The 21,119-nt window shown below is 35.1% G+C and overlaps 1 protein-coding gene across 2 annotated transcripts; it reads left to right on the top strand.

Moving 5' to 3' along the window:
* Nucleotides 1–3,924: 3,924 nt before the first annotated feature.
* Nucleotides 3,925–18,652, top strand: PLRG1 (pleiotropic regulator 1). 2 transcript variants are annotated; one of them, XM_063107744.1, is made up of 15 exons: nt 3,925–4,030; nt 5,384–5,490; nt 6,519–6,661; nt 7,375–7,428; nt 8,238–8,331; nt 8,508–8,595; nt 9,921–10,022; nt 11,124–11,216; nt 12,429–12,578; nt 12,668–12,769; nt 13,290–13,392; nt 14,145–14,253; nt 15,186–15,325; nt 15,988–16,181; nt 16,910–18,652. In XM_063107744.1, the coding sequence occupies exons 1-15, from the start codon at nt 4,022–4,024 to the stop codon at nt 16,967–16,969; spliced, it is 1,548 nt and encodes a 515-aa protein (XP_062963814.1). In that variant the 5' UTR covers nt 3,925–4,021; the 3' UTR covers nt 16,970–18,652. The 2 variants fall into 2 exon arrangements, with proteins under 2 accessions (XP_062963814.1, XP_062963815.1); XM_063107745.1 differs by lacking the exon at nt 3,925–4,030 and adding an exon at nt 5,765–5,836 and having other exon boundaries at nt 5,406–5,490.
* Nucleotides 18,653–21,119: the final 2,467 nt, after the last annotated feature.

The following is a 21,119-nucleotide window of genomic DNA, read 5'->3' as shown; positions in this document are numbered from 1 at the left end:
GATTCGATAGGTACAACCTCACATCAAAATTAAGGTCTCAATGCCATCCATCCACATATTTAAGTGTCTAAAGTTTAATAGTTTGCTTATTCATTCATTCCACAAATATTGAAAAGTTATCAGTTGCAAGTCAACTAGATGCTGGGTGTGTGATAGTGAAAATCATGCCAAATGCATGCCATACATCTACTGGAGAATACAGGTAATGAAACACATATTACTACCAAACATGGTAGTACATGAATTCAGCTAAAGAAAACTGAAACTATCACATTACTATTTTTTCTGTTGGTATAAACACTGAAAACGTATATGCAAAATAGAAACATTTGTAAATGTTTGTAAACATTTGTAAGTACAAATGCTTATTTGTAAAGATAAACTAAGAGAGTCATGATCATGTCCAATATGGAAACTTGTTTTTGTGACATGATGTTATAGGCGGTACTGCATTCCCCAAAATTCACATTTTGAATTCCTAACCCCATTACCTGAGAATTGGACTTTATTTAGAAAAAAGGCCTTTGCCAGCAACGACCACTGACCACTGACCATCAAACTGCCACAGGAAGCGCCCCAGCCTCTTCCGAGCTGGGGCTGTGGGGTCAAGGGCTTCAGCCACACACCCCGGACATCTGCACCCAGCCCAGCAATGACCAAGACACCACTGGAAACTCCCTGGTCTCCACTGCAGGAATGAGGAGGGTGCCACAGGCCTCAACCCTGTCCCTCCTCCTTCTGCCTGCTCCCTCTCTTCCCCCTTCCCCTTTCCCTCTCCCTGCCAACTGCTCCGCAACATCATAGAATGTAAATAAATAAATAATACTAAAAATAAATAAATAAGTCAACTTAAAAAAAAAAGAAAGATACAGGACCTTTGCAGATGTAATTAGGTAAGATGCAGACATGCTGGAGTAGGATGGACCCTTAATCCAGTGATTGGTGTCCTTAAAAAGGGTGAACTTGGGGCACAGACACACGCACAGGGAAAATGCCATGTGAAGATGAAGACAGAGTTCAGACTGATGCAGCAGAAACCATGAAATGCTTAAGACTGCCAGCAAACCACTAGAAGGTAGGGGACAGGCATGGAACAGATTCTCCCATACAGCCCTTGGAAGGAACCAATCCTGCTGACACCTTGATTTCAGACTTCTTGCCCACAGAATTGTGAGACAGTAAATTTCTGTTGTTTAAGCCACCCAGTTTGTGGTACTTTATTATATCAGTCCTAGAAAACTAATAAACATGTCTTCACATAGTAGAGGAAGGTGAAATTGTGATAAGAAACACTTACCTCTTCTTTCTCTCTCTCTCTCTCTCTCTCTTTCTTTCTCTCTCTCTCTCTCTCTTTCTCTCTCTCTCTCTCTCACACACACACACACACACACACACACACACAGAGTTAAGATGTTTATAATCGACAGTTTAAAATTCACAGTACAACTTAATTATTCCTAAGGCCATTCCAGACATTAATTGGAAGAATAGGTCCCTCACTGTCTCCTACAGTCCCAGAAGCTTTTGTCTAACTATGCTACCAGAAAGTACCTGCTAACACTACCTTAGCATTTAGGCCATTTCTTACCATTGTGGTAAACAAAGACCAAACTCCTGGAAGAAATGTCCAAGTATCATTTTTCACAGGTTCTGATCTCAGAAATTCAAATAAGTAATTATGGCTCCCAATATTACTCTCTTTTGAACTAGTGAAGATTTCTAATCTGAAATTTAAAGGAAGGACATACTAAGCCACACAACAGTAAAGGATACTGTATACAGAGTAGTGTTTTTAAACGATTATACAACTCTGTAAACTGAGAGAAACAAGAATAAATGTAATATTTATAATTTTTCAATATAAGAATCAGAAAACACCCCATTAAAATAATATGACTAAAAATATGACTCCCATTAAAAATATGACTAAAAGTTGATAAAAATGGCACCCAAATCTACTCATGTGAATGAACTTCTATCACTCCTCAAGAGCAAAGGACACAATATTTGGAGAATATAAAGATTTTCTGTATTGGCAAGTAAAAAAAAAAAATTAGCTTGGCAAAAGAAGGAAGGCTTTTCTTAAAATTTTTTCTAGTTGTTTCACACAAAAGGGACGACGTTAATATTTTCATTAATAAATTATTTGCCATATCTGCTTTAAGAAAAGTCCTCTGAGCTCTTATGAAGAGCAGTAATGACACCTACTGTTCAAATAAGGCAGCGTGGGATGTTGGCCAGGTCAGGGATTCCTAACCTTTCGGGGGGCAAATCCAGTAGAACTTACAGATGTCCTCTCAAGACAAAAACAAAAGAAAAACAAAAACAAACAAACAAACAAAAAACGATTGCTATATAAATGCGAAATTTGCCTACAATAAATGTAATTCAGGGATCCCTGAACTAGATAATAGGGTCACTGAGCTCTATAACAGTCTAAAATAAACTTTCAAGTGGATGGCATAATCCTGTAAATTCAAGAGGGTTTTAAAAAGAGCAAAATCTAGCACAATTTACTTCAATCATTAAAACGTTTTTATGAGTCCAGGTTCATAAATTAAATGTTTCCAGGATGATTAAATATTTAACAAGTTAATAGACTCAGCTAGAAAATAATTATATTGCCATAGATATATTAGTCTTCTTTACATTTCTATAGTTTTATATTCTTTCAAAATCATGTTCTTTTATAGAGTTATTACTATCTATAGGTATGTTATAATTTTAATATGATTTAATTCCTCAAGTATATATTTTATAACTATGTCATTTCCGGCCACTTTTACAGAAAATCAGCTCTTAGGCCAAACTCACACACAAAATCAGAGATGATTGTATTTCAAAGTAAAAACACGACCTTAATGTTTTTAATGTATTAAAAATTAATTAACTTCTAAACGAGATTGTTGATTCACATACTTTTGCTAGATTTTTCCTCCTCTCAAAGTGTAAGCAGTGTGCTCCGGGGACAAGATCAGTGAGAATGATCATGGTTAAGGAAGAGGCAGATCCAGTAAAATGTTTGTCTAAGTTTGCAAATGACCATCCCCATCAATTTTCTTTTTACATAGAAAAAAAATCGCGCAGGACTGATAACAAGCCGCAAATTTTACCTGGGTAGGAAACAAAATACCAATATTGTGGTACCAGGATGCACATAAATAAAAATGGCTAAAGTCTCCAGTTGTCTTCCACGAGTTTTGAAAAGCTGTGCCCTGTGCCCTGCCCTTGTTGAAGCCACATTTATCAGCAGACAACTAGAAAACGGCCAAGGGTTATGCAGTTTTGAGAAATTAAAAAACCAAAAACAAAAAAACCCCTATGTAACAGAAAGTAAATTTGGAATATTGCCATACGCTGTTAACACATTATTATTTTGCATATCTACATGTCAAAATTTCTCAAGCTGAAACAACTATTCCGTAACATTCACTCAACAAGTGTTTACTGTACTGTGTAAGTGGAATTGTTCCTAGGGCTAAGACTGCAAAAGCGTCTAAGTGCTTCCAGGCAGGTATTGGAACCAGGCCACAGAAGGCGCGGAGGCGATCCCCAGAGAGCAAGAGGGCGGAAGAGCCTTAGAACCTAAGGGGGTTCACTCTTCAGACGCTCTCTGGAACCGATTTCTTAAGTTATCTGAATAAAACGCATTAAGCTTCCGAAGAATACAGCACAAACAACCAAGACCCCAAACCAAAACATTTAAGGTTGAGAGTAAGGCAGAAAACATCGCTACTTTAAGACTTTAGAGGGGTGAACGGATGCGTCCAGTCCCGCCAGGCACTTCAGGAGTCACCACCCCTCAGCCTCAAGACTCCGCCCCAGAGGCGGCCCCGAGGCGGAGGACCCGCCCCTCGACCCCAGGAGGCCGGCGGGCGACCAGCGCGCGTGCGCGAGGCTTGCGTCACGTCCGGCGCCAGAACGTCCAATTCCGGAAGGTGCTGCCCATTTGAGGCGGCGGTTTCTGCGTTGGTAATTAGTGTTTCTTCCCTGCCGGAGGCTTGGGGTACACGGCAGCATCATGGTGGAGGTAAAAGGACACTTGGGCTCTCAAGAGTCGTTTGTTTCTGGACTGCTTTCTTTGGCAGCGGGCATGGGGGATCGAGAGTGCTGGGAGTCTGGGGAGAGAAGGAGGTGCGAGGGAAGCCGTTTGGCTGAGGCCGGCCGAGTGGTCTCTTAAGGTTTTGGGAGGAGGGAGAGAGGCTGGATGAGAACCCGAGTCGGAGGTTCCGTCCAGGCCGGAAGCCTGAGATAATTCGTCCGGTCCTCATCTAACCTTTGGGAGCTGAGCACTGTCCTCGGAGGCGGGGCTTCTGTTGATGTTCGACCACTGGTACTCGTCTTCTGCGGAGTCGTGTCGGTGATTCTGTGCCCTGAAAGACTGGCGGTCTTGTTTATCTTGCGTTCAGTTCGTCTCCTGTGTCAGCTCCACCCCAGGAAAACCTGCCGTTCTTTACATCTTTCCGTAGCTTGAACAGCCATTCTATTAGGAGGACTTGTCCATCTTATCCCAAATATTTCTTGATTCCATCCTCTCTTCATATCCACTGCAGTGTACCTTAATTAATACCAACATCATGTCTTATTTGGACTGGTACATTAGATTCCAGCTGGTCTCCTTACTTCCAGTTTTTGTACTCCTATAAATTATTCTGTTTAAAACGTAAGTTAATCATGTTTTTCTTGGTTAAAGCACTTTACTGGCCGTTTGTTACTAGAACAAAAATATAGACTTGTAATGTTCTAGAAGAGTGTATCTAATCTGGACCTTGTCTACATTTGCAACCTCATCTTGCACTACAACCCACTCTCACCCAACATACACGCTGTACTGCTTTCCTGGCATTATTTAGGTTATTGAACATCATTGTATATGGCATTCTCCTCTGCCTGAATTGTTCTTACCTCTATTCTGTGCGAGGCTAACTCCCTCTCTGCTTAAATATCTCCTCAGAGACATCTTTTGTGTTACTCTTAGTTCTTCCTTGGTTCTCTGACTGAGCGCCTTGCTTGTTGCCTTCATAGCACTTATCAAAATGTAGAATTATCTTGCTTATTTTTATTTGTCTATCTCCTCTTGAGCACAGGGACCATGACCGCCTTTTCATCATTCTATTGTTAGCTTCTAGCTTAATACCTGCCAGACACATAGTATAAGCTCAGTAAATATTTACTGAGTAAATGACTAACCTCAGGCATCACTCAGTTATTAGACCTGGGGCTTTAGCCAAAGAGGAGTTTTCTCCTCTGAACTTGACTCCTGTAGCTTGCTATGGTATAAAGCTTTTTACATATTTAAATGTAAAGTGTATACGTATTTGACTTTAATTTAGGTTATGGTGTGTGTAATTTGTAGCTAAATGTGTAATTATACTCTTTCTAGGAAGTACAGAAACATTCTGTACACACACTTGTGTTCAGATCGTTGAAGAGGACTCATGACATGTTTGTAGCTGATAATGGAAAACCTGTGCCTTTGGATGAAGAGAGGTAGGTATAGTTCTTTTTCAATTTCTAAAATATTTAAAATTTTAATATTGGGGGAAGAGAGTAGGGAGAGGGAGACCTTTAAAGATCAGTTAGTAATACTAACACTGTCTATTCAGTAATGAGTTTTGGCATAATTTAAGCTGATCTAACTTTTTTTTTTGGCCTTTTACGTAAAAATTCCATTAATTAATTGCATTTTGCAAATACCCAGTAATTAGGAAAGTCCATTTTAGGTATTTTATTTTATAATCAATCACTTTGTATGTGCTTTCAGCTTCCCGCTGCTCTCAGAGCCTTGCTGAGCTGAAATTGTACCTGGCCAGTACCTCTACTCCCATCTTTTCTCGTTAGTATGATGAAGATTTTTGAGTGGTGGCATATTTTTGGTTCTACATCTCCAGCTGCAGTCTGGGATTGCATTATGTGCAGTGTTCCTTCTTTGTCCTTTACCCTTCTTTTAAAATCTACTTAATTTCTCAAGCAAACATTTATATTTAATTTGTAAAGTGAACTATTCTTAAAAGTAATATAAGCACATTTCTTTTTAAAATATCAAACTAATTAAGTACTTTCTACCTAATCTTTTAGATACATCTAGTAAAGGTTGCTGTGGAAGTTTTTAGTGTATTTTTATATTTAGACATTTGAAGGAAAGTATGTCGACTTTGAGGTTTTATAAAGAATATGTTAGTTTCTATATATCTTTAAATCATTTGGACCCTAGATAACTCAACATAAAAGCTTTTGTGTTTATTAGGTAACAAATTAAAATATTACTTAGTTTTAGTGAATGCTGTATGGTGGATTGTGAGCAAAAGTAAATACATGTGGTGTAGAAATGCAGTTGGAAGTTTTTTGTTCTTTAAAATACTATTTAACTTTAAAGTATTACTAGAGACTTTTTCTATGTGGTTGGGTAAACTTAAGCCATTTAAGTACTTGTTTCCTGGCTATCTGTAAACATTTGCATTGGTGAATGTATTTAAAGTATTCAAGCATACATTCTTATGTTTATAATTTTTAACTAGTCACAAACGAAAAATGGCAGTCAAGCTTCGTAATGAGTATGGCCCTGTGTTGCATATGCCTACTTCGAAAGAGAATTTTAAAGAGAAGGGTCCTCAGAATGGAGCAGATTCATATGGTCATAAACAGTATCCTGCCAATCAAGGTGAGTATGGTGATATCAGGAATGTCAGAACTTATATGTGAAATTAAAAATAGAAAAACAATTAAAATGTTTTATTAGTGCCTCTCTTGAAAGGAATAATTGCGGTAATACAGGATTTAATGGCTATGCAAGTATTATGATGGAAGTCTTGATTTCCTCATGGGAGAAGCAAGTAGGTTGATGGTTTTTTTCTTCTAGGAAATACAAGTGGTAGTATAATGATGCAGAAAATCTTAGGATGTGAAGAAGGTCACAGTGGAGACTAAAGGAAAAATTTGAAGACTATTCCTAACTTGTAGGGATTCCATCTGTCTTGGCTGTAATTCAGAAAGATGTTAAGTACTGAAATTGTAATGAATAAAGACAGTCCAGAATTTCACAGGAGCCCATTTGCTTGGGAAAAAACCAGAGTGGGTTGTCACTGGATCGGAAGGCCTCTTTGTACATCATTTCTATGTAGCAAACGCACAAGCTTTCTTGATCTCATATCAGCAAATGGGCAAGGAAATAGCTGTGCACATGTGGTTTTACACAGGTCAAAACAAAAATGATCAAATTCCCTTATATCTGAGGCTTGAGTATAGTTGGGAAAATTTGGGAAATCCAGTTGATAATATAATATTATTTGATATGCTGAAAAAGGTGATACTTGTATATAAGATAACTTCACCGTTGATTAATTTTTTTCTTTTTTTTTTTTTTCCCCCTTTTAGGACAAGAAGTTGAATATTTAGTGACAGGTACACATCCATATCCACCAGGACCTGGTAAGTGAGCTGCTGCATATTAAAAATGTCTTATTTTATTTTCACATGTATTTCCATGAATGAACCAATAATGAGATTCTCATTGCCTGTAAAATACAGGATAAGCTCAATAGCCAAGTATCCACCCATAGCTTTTTAGATGATAATTAAGTAGTACTTATGCATTCATTCAGCAAACATTCTTAAGCACCTATATTATTTCAGGCACTGTGCTAGGAATCCAAAGACAACAAGACTTCTCCAGAGCTGATGGTTTAGACAGACATGTAAATATCACTAAGCTTATAAAAATGATAGAAGAATTAGTATAGAAACAGGTAGGGTAGAAACATGTCCTCTATATATGTATGTGTGTGTGTGTGTGTTTAGAGGGATTGGCACACAGATGGAGTGGCCAGTATAACAGGGTGGAGGACAAAATAGTATACATAGAAATTACAGGGAAATCAGGTGTGATAACTTACATTCACTCTTGAAAACATTTTGCTAGTGTTTGAGGAACTGCTTAATTTTTACTTTTGAAGGTAATATTCAAATTTAATAGAAATTTAACCTTATCATCTTGGGCTACTTTGATACCAAGTTGCTTGTGATCAAATAAAATTTGAGTTGTGTATTATTAAGCAGTAGTTATAGTAAAAAAGTAATAAACAAAGATAAGCAAAACTTAATCAAAATTTATATGGTATCACTGCTTGGAGATAATAACCATTTGGTATATGTTTTCCTGCAGTATTTTATTTTTAAATACATGTAAATGAAAACAAGGATAGCTACTAAAAGGAATTGATTTTTTTAAATTTTAATAGGGGTTGCTCTAACAGCAGATACTAAGGTCCAAAGAATGCCAAGTGAATCAGCCGCGCAGTCCTTAACAGTGGCATTACCTTCTTCTCAGGCCAGGTATGAAATATTATACTCATAATTACAAAGATTTTGAAAGCATATTTTACTGTTCACATTTTTTTTATTTTTACATTTGTTTCTTTATAAGTATGTTTCATATGACATTCTCCTTTATCAGGGCTTACAGACTGGAGGCATTAATTACTTAGAATGTGTTCTTTTTTTTGCTTCAGGGTTGATGCAAATCGTACTGTACCTGGTGGAAGTGAATATCGACATCCTGGGGCTTCTGACCGTTCACAGCCTACAGTGATGAATTCAGTAAGTTTCCCTGTGTCACACAGCACTGCAGGTAGAATTTGTTGTCTTATTTTCATTTATCCCAAAAGTCTTATCTTACTTATTAAAGAAATGAACACTTCCTTGGAATTAAGATAAATACTAGCCTGAGCTAGACAGTATTTTATAGCCCCGAAACTTAAGTTGTTAGTAAATTGACATATTTTTTAGGATTTAAAATTCTGTTATTTGTGTCATAGTATGTATTTTGATGAAGGTAATGTGCTGTTAGTATTTATTACTCTTAAAAATACAAGGAGTGTTATATTATTCTTAAACTTGCATTAGTATGTGTTAGATATGAAAGTCTTCTTTTATTGAACTTTATGTTGGTTTATACGTGTACACTTGAGTGCTGTTAGTATTGTAATATTCTTGGCTATAAAACTAGTGTCTTATAAATGACCATTTAGAAATACACAAGTTTATCTGTTTGTAAGTAAGCGGCAGCTGCTCTTAGTATTGGCGAAAGTAGTTGTAGAAAGAATAACTGGAAATATGCAGTTTATTTTATTACATACTTGAAATAAGTGCAGGCTTTACTTCCTTAGTTTATTATGCAATTGGTTTGGTTTTATGGAGTGAACAAATTTGTAATTCACACCACATTTCTTTATCCTTCGGAGAAGATCTCTTCGTCCAGGTTCTTTGTCTCTTTAGGAAGATGTAATTTAAGGTTCTTGAGGGCAGGAACTTTATGGGCTTAAATATGTTTTGGTTGAATGGATGGGTGTTAGCAATAGATGGTATATCAACTAGTATACCTTTTAAAATAGTATTTAAATATTGTATTAGAAAATAAATAGAAGAAACTATCTGTCTCTCCTATGGTATATTAAATCAATAGTGTTAAAATGACAATGAAAGGTGGTGGCAATAATAAACTTAAAAGGATTTGAATGTAAATGCATCAGATGTACATGCTTATGCGGAGCATTTACTACTTTTTAAATCTTCATAGTAACTGTATGAGGTAAGCACTATTCTTCCTATTTGACAAATGAGGCACATAGAGGTTACATAATTTTTACCCAAGGTCAATCAGCTAATAATTGGCAGAGCTGGGTTTTGAATTTGAAAACGTGATGTTTTCTAATTGCATTTTAAAATTAACATACAAAAAATACAGTTCTGATTGAAGTCTTGGACTCATTTTCTAGTTATGAAAAAAATTTTAGCTGTTCTTTCCTCTTCACTTAAAGAAAAAATCTTTCATAAATTCCCTCTTTCAGTTTCCATTTTTGAATTGATAACATGAATCCTTAGGTTTAATAGCTTAATAATAATGTAATCTGTTCCATATCTAGATTGTTATGGAGACTGGCAATACAAAGAACTCTGCACTGATAGCTAAAAAAGCGCCTACGATGCCGAAACCCCAGTGGCACCCACCATGGAAACTCTACAGGGTGAGCAAATCTGCATTTTATTCCACTATGTGAAACATGATTGCTTTCCACTTGACAAGGGCTGAAGAGTAGGAAGGAAAAGGAGTGAATATGATGAAAACATGTAGAGTGATCTGACCTGGGATGAAAAGAGGCTTAGGCAGTACTTAAAAAGATATCTTGAGAAGGAAACTGCCTTAAGTAGAAGCTATGCTTGTATTTTCTATAAAATACAGTATAAAATATAATAGAAGCATGGAGTGCAGACAAAATAAATTTAGGAAAGTGAACTTTTAGTATAAAGGCTGAGGGGAAAAACACCATATAAAGAAATTTCTTCAGATCTATCAATTATTCTTTCAACTACAATAAATTAAAATGATTAAAAATATACCATATCTAAATTAAAATGTAGAGAGTAGGAAATGTACAGATACACATAATTGAATATATATTTTAAATTTTTTATTTTTTCAAATGATTATACAGTAAAAGAGATGTTTCTATTGGTGTACAAGTCTAATGAATTTTAATAGATGTATAGATTTGGGTAACCACTACCACAATTAGGATGTAGAAGTTATGTCACCTCAAGAAGTACTCCTTTGCTATTCTTTTATAGTCTTACTCTCCATCACCCTTGGCATCCACTGATCTGTTTTCTATCAATATAGTTGTGCCTTTTTGACTATGTCATGTAAATGGAATCATACAGTATGTACTTTTTGCGACTGGCTCCACCACTCAGTTTAATGCTTTTGAGATTCGTCCTAGTTGTTGGTGTATAGTAATAACATATGAGGTTATTTCACAAAGTTCATGGGAAGTTTGTATTATCTAATTCTGTTTTTCCATGAACTTTTTGAAGTACCCTCGTATTTCTTTTTGTTGCTGAGAAGCATTCCATTGTATAGATGTACCACAGTTTGTGTATCCATTTATCCACTGATAATAATTTAATATTTATCATTCTAAAATCTAATTGTCAAATAATCTTACAAACTTATGATTTAAAGATCTGGGGATGTGGAGAGGAGCAATTCAAACCCCAGTTGTGGTTAAAATTGCATGCATTCTAATTTATGTGTTGATGAGTTGGCCTATTCTATTTTTTTTATACAGGTTATCAGTGGACATCTTGGCTGGGTTCGATGTATTGCTGTGGAACCTGGAAACCAGTGGTTTGTCACTGGATCTGCTGATAGAACTATAAAGGTAAGGAGGGAGGGAAGAAAAAAATACACATGACTGTGTTTGTCATGTAAGTTTAATCTGTTCTAAGTTATTTCCTATGGTGGGAATTACTATTGCAGTTCCTCTAGTTAGATCTGAGTATGGAGTAAAATTTATCATCTATACCAGTAAGAGTTCCAAATAAGTATCTGTTTGGAAAGTGGTATTTAACATGCTGGCAACCTACCACTTATTCCTTGATACTTAAATTTTTTTTTCCCTTCTGGTTACAAAATTAAAGCATGCTCATCTATAGAAAATGTGGAATATATATGAAACTATAAAAGAACATAGACCATGCAGAATCCTGCCACTGTTAGATGTTTGGATGAGTTTCGAGTATTTCTGTGCATGTATGTCAGTGCATTTACTTATAAGCTTTTTTCCTACGTGTAAATGTGTATCTTTTCAAAATCATTCTTTGTATCTTGCCTTTTATTACTTAACATCATATCAAAGGCATATTCCTGCAAAAAATTCAACATCTTTTTAAATGGTTACATAATGTTATATCATTTAGATATTCTATAATCTATTTTCCTGTTGTTGGACATTAAAGTTTTCAGTTTCCTGATTAAGTAATGCTATAATTAATCTTTGTGCATAAAGCTTTTTCTTTATTTTAAATTATTTTGTTAAGATAGAATCCCAGAAATGAAATTAATGGGTCAAGTATTTTTTAGGCTGATTACCCAAAGTACAAATTACTTTCCAAAATGGGTGAATTGATACTTGCAGTCTATGAGAGAATACTTTTCAGCATGTTGATTGTGTATCCCTTTAAAAATATCTAATATGATAAGCAAAAATGAATATCTAATCTATAACCATTTATACAAAATTTCTAGTGAGGTTGAACTTTTTCGTACATTTACTTCCTACTTTCAGGGTTTTTTTTAAGTCGTTGCCATCCTTGGCTAATTTGGTACCATGTTATTCATACTTTTATCATCAATTGTATCTTTAATATGCTAAGAATATTAACTTTTTTGTCATCTGTTGCAAATATATTTTTCAGTTTGAGCATGGTTTTTTTTGTTTTTATTTAGAGGACTTATTTTACAAATTTCTTTATTTTCATATATTTATATCATCTCCCTTTTCTTTTTGAAGATTCGGTTTTAACATCAAGATTCTAAAATTTTGCTTCAGGGTAACCAAGAAAAGAAAAAAATAAATATTCTTTGATTGCAGATCTGGGACTTGGCTAGTGGAAAACTAAAACTGTCATTGACTGGGCATATCAGTACAGTGCGGGGTGTGATAGTAAGCGCAAGAAGCCCATACCTGTTCTCTTGTGGAGAAGACAAACAAGTAAAATGCTGGGATCTTGAGTATAATAAGGTAAGCTTGGACTTTAGGATTTAAGACATTGTGGGCCACAGTTTATCTTCCTAACTATAGAAATTTTAACTTTTCTACTTTATCTTTAGGTTATAAGGCACTATCATGGACATCTTAGCGCAGTGTATGGTTTGGATTTGCACCCAACAATCGATGTGCTGGTAACCTGTAGTCGAGATTCAACTGCACGGGTAAAAAGGATAGAGCTGTGTGTTTGTCTGTAAATATATTGCATCTTGTAATACCCATATTTGATATTGGAATCTTACATTGTTTGATAGAGAATTAAAGATAGTTTTCTTGACTCTTCAGTACCCTAGTCTGAGTTTGACTTGTATGTTTTTCCCACCTTGTCTTCAGTTCTGTGGACTCACCATATTTATTGTTAGTGCCCTGACCCTGAAATGTGACACTCTTAAGCTTCATTTTATCACCTTAACCTATTGTCCATTAGCTCTTTCATTCAGTACTCCCATTATACTCATTCTTAGACTTTCAGTACCCTGATCTTTAAGCTTTTTTTTTCTTGGCAGCTACCTCCTATCTATACTTTTTACCCAACTTGTAGATTATTATCCTTTGCTTAAGCACTTTCTTCATTATATTCAGGCACAGTTGTCTAGTAGATTTCCAGCCTTGAATTGATACATTTATCTTCCTGAGATAGGAATACCTATTCTCTTTGACAATATGTCTGTTATGTTTTTATAGATTTGGGATGTGAGAACTAAAGCCAGTGTACATACGTTATCTGGACATACAAATGCCGTTGCTACAGTGAGGTGTCAAGCTGCAGAACCACAAATTATTACTGGTATGATGGATACTTTTCAAGTTTACAGCATATTCATATCAGAATGCATTATAATAATACGTATATTTTTATATTCACTACAACTCTTGCTCTGTGTTGTGTTAACAGTGTTTCTGTGTCATTATATATTTTAGACATGGGCATTTGAAATTTATTGTAATAAGATTTCATTCAATTATCTCATACTTTTTACATATCACAGAGTATGTCATGTACAGAATCCTGTAATGCCTGACTAGAAAACTGTGCTGTTAGATTCAATTATGTATTGTTTTATAGAGTCAAAATTATTAGTATAGGAAATTGAAGTTAGAACACAAAATACCCTGAGCCCAATAACCTTTATAACTGGTTTGAATCTTATTTTGCTCAAATTAAGGTTAATAACATTGGATCTTTAAGAATAGAAAATAATTACTTCACTTGATATATTTATTAACTAAAAAAAAAAAAAAAATGGAGTTTTTCCCTTCCAGTAGGGGATAAAGTCATATATTTGTCTTTATTTGTTATTTGCGTTTGTTCTAGCTGTTCAGTGATATTTAATCAAGCATCGTGTTGTATTTCTTAAAGAATTAAATTTAAAATCAAAGTAGAATTTTGGAGCAATGAAGAAATTAGCCAAGAGGTGAAATGACTTTCATTCAGTATATGTATGTTTATGGAAAAACACTTCATATTTTATTATATTTAACTTTTGCATTCTTTTTTTCTGGTCTATATTTTGGGGGGTGTATGTGTTTTCATTACAGGAAGCCATGACACTACAATACGATTATGGGATCTGGTGGCTGGAAAAACAAGAGTGACATTAACAAATCACAAAAAATCAGTGAGGGCTGTGGTTTTACATCCGAGACAGTAAGTGTATTTTCCTAATTCGTTGCTCTCAACTTTCTTCATTTCTTAGAATAGTACTGAAATGCCACCATTACTACTTTTGGCAATCAATTAGCCACTGTTATTTCCAGACCTGTGTCATTTATGAATATACATTTATTTTATTTTCCTTCATACCTTATATAAGATGAGGAAAAACTTCTACATAGTGACAAAAAAATAATGTGAAATGAAACAGTATAGTGAAATGGTTAAATGCTGCATGTCAAAATAGAAGGTAATAGTGGCTGGGCTTTTAACATTTTGGACATAAGTGATATTGTACACTGATGTGTTCATAGAATAGTTTAATTCTTAAGGAGGAATTTAATATACGTAGAAAAAAAAAGTAAGGACCTTGAACATTATAGTCAGGATATCCAAAGAGGAGAAGCATAATACCACAAACTGTTCATTGTATCATATCACCTCTGACACTTTTTGGGTTGTATTCATATCCTTTCTTTCCTCATTTTTCCTCTCTCCCTGCCTTTATTCCCTTTCTTACTCCTTCCCTGTGCCTGTCTTCCTCACTCCCTCATCCCCTCTATTTCTCTCCTTCTCGCTCTTTCTGCCTCTCCCTGTCTTGTTCTCCCTCTCCAAAATAGTAGTAAAACCCTTTGTCATTTATGTGAAATTAGTCATTTGCATATTTATTGCTCTAATTCAGTGTAGAGCATTGGGAAATGAAAGGAGAATAAAACTAGGATTTAAAATACATCTTAAAAATTTTGAAAATCTGATTTAACTTGGAATAAATGTTTTGGTATTTTTACATCTTGATAGCACAGTAATATTTTGCTAAAACTACATAGATCAGTGAATATACATGCAAAATACAACTGCAATAAGCTTTTTAAAACCCATCATCTTACTTAACTAATTGCCATTTATTCTTTTTAATCTTATTTCAGTTACACGTTTGCATCTGGTTCTCCAGATAACATAAAGCAATGGAAATTCCCTGATGGAAGTTTCATTCAAAATCTTTCCGGTCATAATGCTATTATTAACACATTGACAGTAAATTCTGATGGAGTGCTTGTATCTGGAGGTAAAATAAAATTTTTGTAATAAATGTGCTTAGTCTGTCATTTTTCTTTTAGTGAGTGAGTAAACGTGTAAAGTTTCTAAGCCATCACACCTAAGTATTGTGGCAGCAATTGCCTGATAATGGTGTATTTGGATGTTCATATGTGTGTTTATGCATATTCATAATATATGTAGTATATTTCATCGTTTAGTCCTGTTTGAATTCCCAGCTAATAAGTCTAAGGAATTTATGTGGGGAATTTTCTAAAATTTGGTTGGATATTCTGGAATTGGAAGTCAAATTTTGTGATGCTTTTTAAGATGTATGAAAAATTCTGAATTAAGCACAAATGAAAATAAACAAACCAGTATTGGGACACTCAAATGCGTGTGTGTGTTTGTATACACACACATACATATACGTATATATGTGTATGTGTATGTATATATGTGTATGTATATACACACACACATATACATATGTACATATAAGTATATATGCGTGTGTACATATATGTATATATACGTGTGTATGTGTATGTACATATATGTATACATACACTCGTATATCTTTATAACTGTAGTTATTGTCATGTTGCTTGGGCTAATGTTGGTGCTTAATAAGTGTTTGTCAAGCCGAACTGTTGAAACAATACCAAGTATAACTAGATCTTTCCATTTAAGCTGACAATGGCACTATGCATCTTTGGGACTGGAGAACTGGCTACAATTTTCAGAGAGTTCATGCAGCTGTACAACCTGGGTCTTTGGACAGTGAATCAGGAATATTTGCTTGTGCTTTTGATCAGTCTGAAAGTCGATTACTAACAGCTGAAGCTGATAAAACCATTAAAGTGTACAGAGAGGATGATACAGCGGTAGGTTCTATGTTTCACATACATTTTTGAAGTACAGTAGTCTCCCCTTATTTGCTGTTTTGCTTTCTGAGGTTTGTTACCCATAGTCCGAAAATATTAAATAGAAAGTTCCAGAAATAAACAGTTCCTAAGTTTTAAATCACATGCCTTTCTGAGTAGTGTGATGAAATCTCCCACAAGCCAGCTCCATTGAGCCCAGGACATGAATCATCCCTTTGTCCAGCATTCTACACTATATACACCACTACCCTGGCATGTGTTTTCTCATTTAATTGTCAGAAGGAAAAATATATATGAAGGTGTTTGTCATTTTGAATAGTGTCTGCTCATAGATTTCTGTATTGGTTTCATCGATGCCAGTTAATCCATTGAATGTTTTAATTTATCCCAGTGGTCCTTATTACAGTTACTTAGAAAATGTTGCACTAAGAATAACAGCAAAAAAATAGATTGCTATACAAATTAATTCTAGAATCATATGCTTTGGTGTTACTAGAATATCTAAACAGAAATTTTATTTCAGATAAAAAACTACAAACTGAACTTGTAATGGACCCATTCATTTTTTATTACACTTGGATAATGCCAAAAGTTTAGCTGTTCCTAAAATTGTTAAATAACTGCTAAGTATATTAAGTATATAATGCCAACTAATATGTTTTTGTTAAAAGCAAGTCTATTAATTATGAAGTAAACTACTAATACTTTATTTTAACTTCTATTTTTAGACAGAAGAAACTCATCCTGTCAGCTGGAAACCAGAAATTATCAAGAGAAAGAGATTTTAATGTGGCGTTGTCTTCATGGTGGTTCTTTTTTTTTTTTTTAAAGCTTGGCGTTGGTGAGGATATCCAGTCATTTTGTGCTCTGGCTGGGAATATAAAGCAGAAACTCACTTGCTTGAATCATTGAGGCTTCATATTTTACATAAACTGTCCCCTGTCCCCTTCCCCTTGTCTTTTTATTTCTAAAATAAACAATTTGTGATCCTAGGAAGATGCAGAAATCAAGCATATGTAGGTTTATTGAACATAACTATTCTAAATATAGACTATTTTGACAATATTAGAAGACCACCTTTTTAAAAAATGAACAAAATATTATTATAATAGGAAATGTTTTAAGGGAGCAGTAGGTTTTGTTTATTCCTTTAAAAATTAATATCTGTGATAATAATTTGGGATTAAAAGACTTGAAGTCTTAATTTAACTTATGTATGTTTATTCCAAAAGCAGTTTTTGAGTGCATGCTCTGCAAAGTTGTGCACTAGAGACTATTCAGGAAATAGACAAACAGGATGCGTTTGTCCTTCAAGAATTCCAGTTTATAGCTTATAGAAATGCTGTAATAGAGGTGCAAGTGAAATGCTGGGGGAGCACAGAGGAAAATACAGTTCATTTTTCCTGGGGAGGATTGTGGAAGACTTCTTGGAGTAAGTGGCATTTCAGCTGACCTTGAAATGAAAGTGCAGAGAAGGAAAAAAGTATTCTAGGATGAAGCATAAAGTTGATGAAACCTGACACAGGAAAGTGTGTGGTGTATTCTGTGATAAAGATTGCCTGCTGCAGTTGAGTAATGGGGAGTAAAGCTGGCTTGTGGGTGAGAAAAGCTCATGTTTCGAGCTTGGATTTTATTCCACAAGCAGTAGGATACCAATCAATATTGGTATCAAAACGTGGGGAAAATAACTCTGGAGATACCAGTGGAGCTATTTAAAGCTGTAGCAAAAGGCTGCAATCTTGTATAGATTTTATAGAAAAGTTAAAGTTTCTAATACCTGTGCCTCCTGGTAAATACGAACTTTATAAATTCTGCCCTTGGGATACTGATTCCCCATCAGTCAAGAAGATTTGTCAGACTTTACCTATAATGAGAAAACAGTTACAAGAACAATCCATTTTTTAAAGTTTGCAAATTAAAAAATTCCACCATGATTTTAAACAAGCATTTCCAAATTATAGATATCCCATCTTGCATGCTGTAGGTAGGGGTATAATTGTTACAGCTTTTAGAAGTGTAGTTTTCTGAGTTTTATTGAAAATATTTGAATCTTTCGGCCTACTAACTTCATTTCTAGGAAACTGCCTAGTAAGAATACTCTGACAGTTACACACAACTCACTTCCTAGACCTTTGTTCTTTAATAATTAAAACTAGCCCAAATGTCCTGTCAATTAGGGACTGGTTTAATTGTTTATGGTACTGTCATGCAATTTGTTTCTATGTATTCATTTAAGAGAGTGAGGAATGTCAGACTATTATGTAAGAAAAAAAGTTGCACAAGCATTTTTGTAAAATAACTTTATACTCTAAAAAATAATGGAGAAGTAACACCACATTGTTAACAGTGGCTTTGTGAGGGAATGGAATTATGGGAGAACTTTCATGGTCTGCCTTATATATTTCTATAATGTTTTAATTTTCTATAAGCATGTATTTTGTAAACTTAAATAAAGAAAGAAAGAAAAAAAAACACTAAACTTGCATCCCTGAGAGGTTCTAATACGCCTTCTGACAAGAAAAATCAGAGGTGGATAGTGTCCCAACCCCCAAAGGCCAAGATGAAATTACTAGAACACGGGGGTAAGAAAGATAGTTCCCACTCTCCTGCCTAGCGAAGCTTCAACTATTGTGTTTAACTTAGGCATAAGTACCAAATTCTGAAGAACATTTTAAAAATCTGTTTCCCTGCTTTATGCTGTCTTGTATTCCAGTATCTTGAACCCCATGAAATTTTAGTCACATTTTGTATATGTGCCCTTCTCTTTTACCTACTTTGCAGAACTCCAACCAGGGTTAAACCTAAATCTCTTACGCTGCCTATGCCATGTCTACACTCAAGCTATATAATGTTACCAGAGAAAAACAGCCATACTAACTGGACTCATTCTTGATTTATAACCACATGTGTAGTGTGCCATCAATGATGACCAAATGTACATATCCACTTACTGGCTTCTACCTCCTGTTTCAAAGGGGTGAGCTATCTACCTAAGAACAATTCCTTCTGTACAATTGTTGCCTACTCAAAAACTTTGCTGCCATGATTAATCCCTTTCTTGCACTATTAGTTCCTCCCTTTATACCAAATGATTCTCATCAGCATGCTAATACGTTGTAACACTGCTCGGCTTAAGAAAAAAAATCGTTAGACCTAAAGTTCTCTAAGTAGGTACCTATACACTGTTATAGCCAAACTCCTAGAAAGAGTTTTCATAAACTTATTTCGAATTCCTCACTTCCCATTTTCTCAACCAATCCCAATACAAAAATAATCAAGTGGGTTCAACATACTGTTCTTAGAAACAGAAAAATAGAAGAAGCAAAAATATGAAAGAATTAGTAGGAAATAGAAATTAATGAAATAAGAAAAATTAGAGTTACTAAATAAACCTAAAGGTTTATTTTTTGGTACAAAAGGAGATAAAACTATTTAGATAAACCAATTCAACAAATGGAATTATAAATATCCTAATGGAAACAAGGGGAATGGGAAGTAAGAATGTGTCCAATTCTGTGCCATTATATTTAAAGAGCCAAATAAAATGGTTAGTTTTAAAGAAAAAAAAATTCTTTTTTTTTTTTTTTTTAAGAATCTCTTTCCTCTCTGATCTTGGCTTCTGTTTTTTTTTTTTTTTTTTTTTTTTTTTAAGTTTTATTTTGTCGATATACATTGTGGCTGATTATTGCTCCCCATCACCAAAAACCTCCCTCCCTTCTCCCCCCCCTCCCCCCCAACAATGTCCTTTCTGTTTGCTTGTCGTATCAACTTCAAGTAGTTGTAGTTGTTATATCTTCTCCCCCCCCCCCCGGTTTTTGTGTGTGTGTGTGTGTGTGTGTGTGTGTGAATTTATATATTAATTTTTAGCTCCCACCAATCAGTGAGAACATGTGGTATTTCTCTTTCTGTGCCTGACTTGTTTCACTTAATATAATTCTCTCGAGGTCCATCCATGTTGTTGCAAATGGCAGTCTTTCATTCGTTTTTATAGCTGAGTAGTATTCCATTGTGTAGATGTACCACATTTTCCATATTCACTCATCTGATCATGGACATTTGGGCTGGTTCCAACTCTTGGCTATTGTAAAGAGTGCTGCGATGAACATTGGGGAACAGGTATACCTTCGACTTGATGATTTCCATTCCTTCGGGTATATTCCCAAAAGTGGGATAGCTGGGTCGTATGGTAGATCTATCTGCAATTGTTTGAGGAACCTCCATACCATTTTCCATAGAGGCTGCACCATTTTGCAGTCCCACCAACAATGTATGAGAGTTCCTTTTTCTCCACAACCTCGCCAGCATTTATCGTTCAGAGTCTTTTGGATTTTAGCCATCCTAACTGGGGTTAGATGGTATCTCAATGTGGTTTTGATTTGCATTTCCCGGATGCTGAGTGATGTTGAGCATTTTTTCATATGTCTGTTGGCCATTTGTATATCTTCCTTAGAGAAATGCCTACTTACCTCTTTTGCCCATTTTTTAATTGGGTTGCTTGTTTTCTTCTTGTACACTTGTTTGAGTTCCTTATATATTCTGGATATTAATCCTTTGTCAGATGTATATTTTGCAAATATTTTCTCCCACTCTGTTGGTTGTCTTTTCACTCTGTTAATTGTTTCTTTTGCTGTGCAGAAGCTTTTTAGTTTGATATAATCCCATTTGTTTATTTTTCCTTTGGTTGCCCGTGCTTTTGGGGTCGTATTCATGAAGTCTGTGCCCAGTCCTATTTCCTGAAGTGTTTCTCCTATGTTTTCTTTAAGAAGTTTTATTGTTTCAGGGTGTATATTTAAATCCTTAATCCATTTTGAGTTGATTTTAGTATACGGTGAGAGGTATGGATCTAGTCTGCATATGGATATCCAGTTATCCCAGCACCATTTGCTGAAGAGGCAGTCCCTTCCCCAGTGAATAGGCTTGGTGCCTTTGTCAAAGATC

The sequence above is a fragment of the Cynocephalus volans genome, chromosome 9 (genome assembly GCF_027409185.1).
Source record: "Cynocephalus volans isolate mCynVol1 chromosome 9, mCynVol1.pri, whole genome shotgun sequence".
Classification (NCBI taxonomy): Eukaryota; Metazoa; Chordata; class Mammalia; order Dermoptera; family Cynocephalidae; genus Cynocephalus; species Cynocephalus volans.
Note: the sequence above shows the minus strand (reverse complement) of the source record. Positions and strands in the feature narration are given on the sequence as shown.

What these genes read in the sequence shown, in the direction of transcription:
- PLRG1 (XM_063107744.1), top strand. An exon ending in CACCATGGAAACTCTACAGG is followed by an intron (nt 10,023 to 11,123) that starts GTGAGCAAATCT and finishes TTTTTTATACAG; the next exon opens with GTTATCAGTGGACATCTTGG. An exon ending in TGGAGTGCTTGTATCTGGAG is followed by an intron (nt 15,326 to 15,987) that starts GTAAAATAAAAT and finishes TTTCCATTTAAG; the next exon opens with CTGACAATGGCACTATGCAT.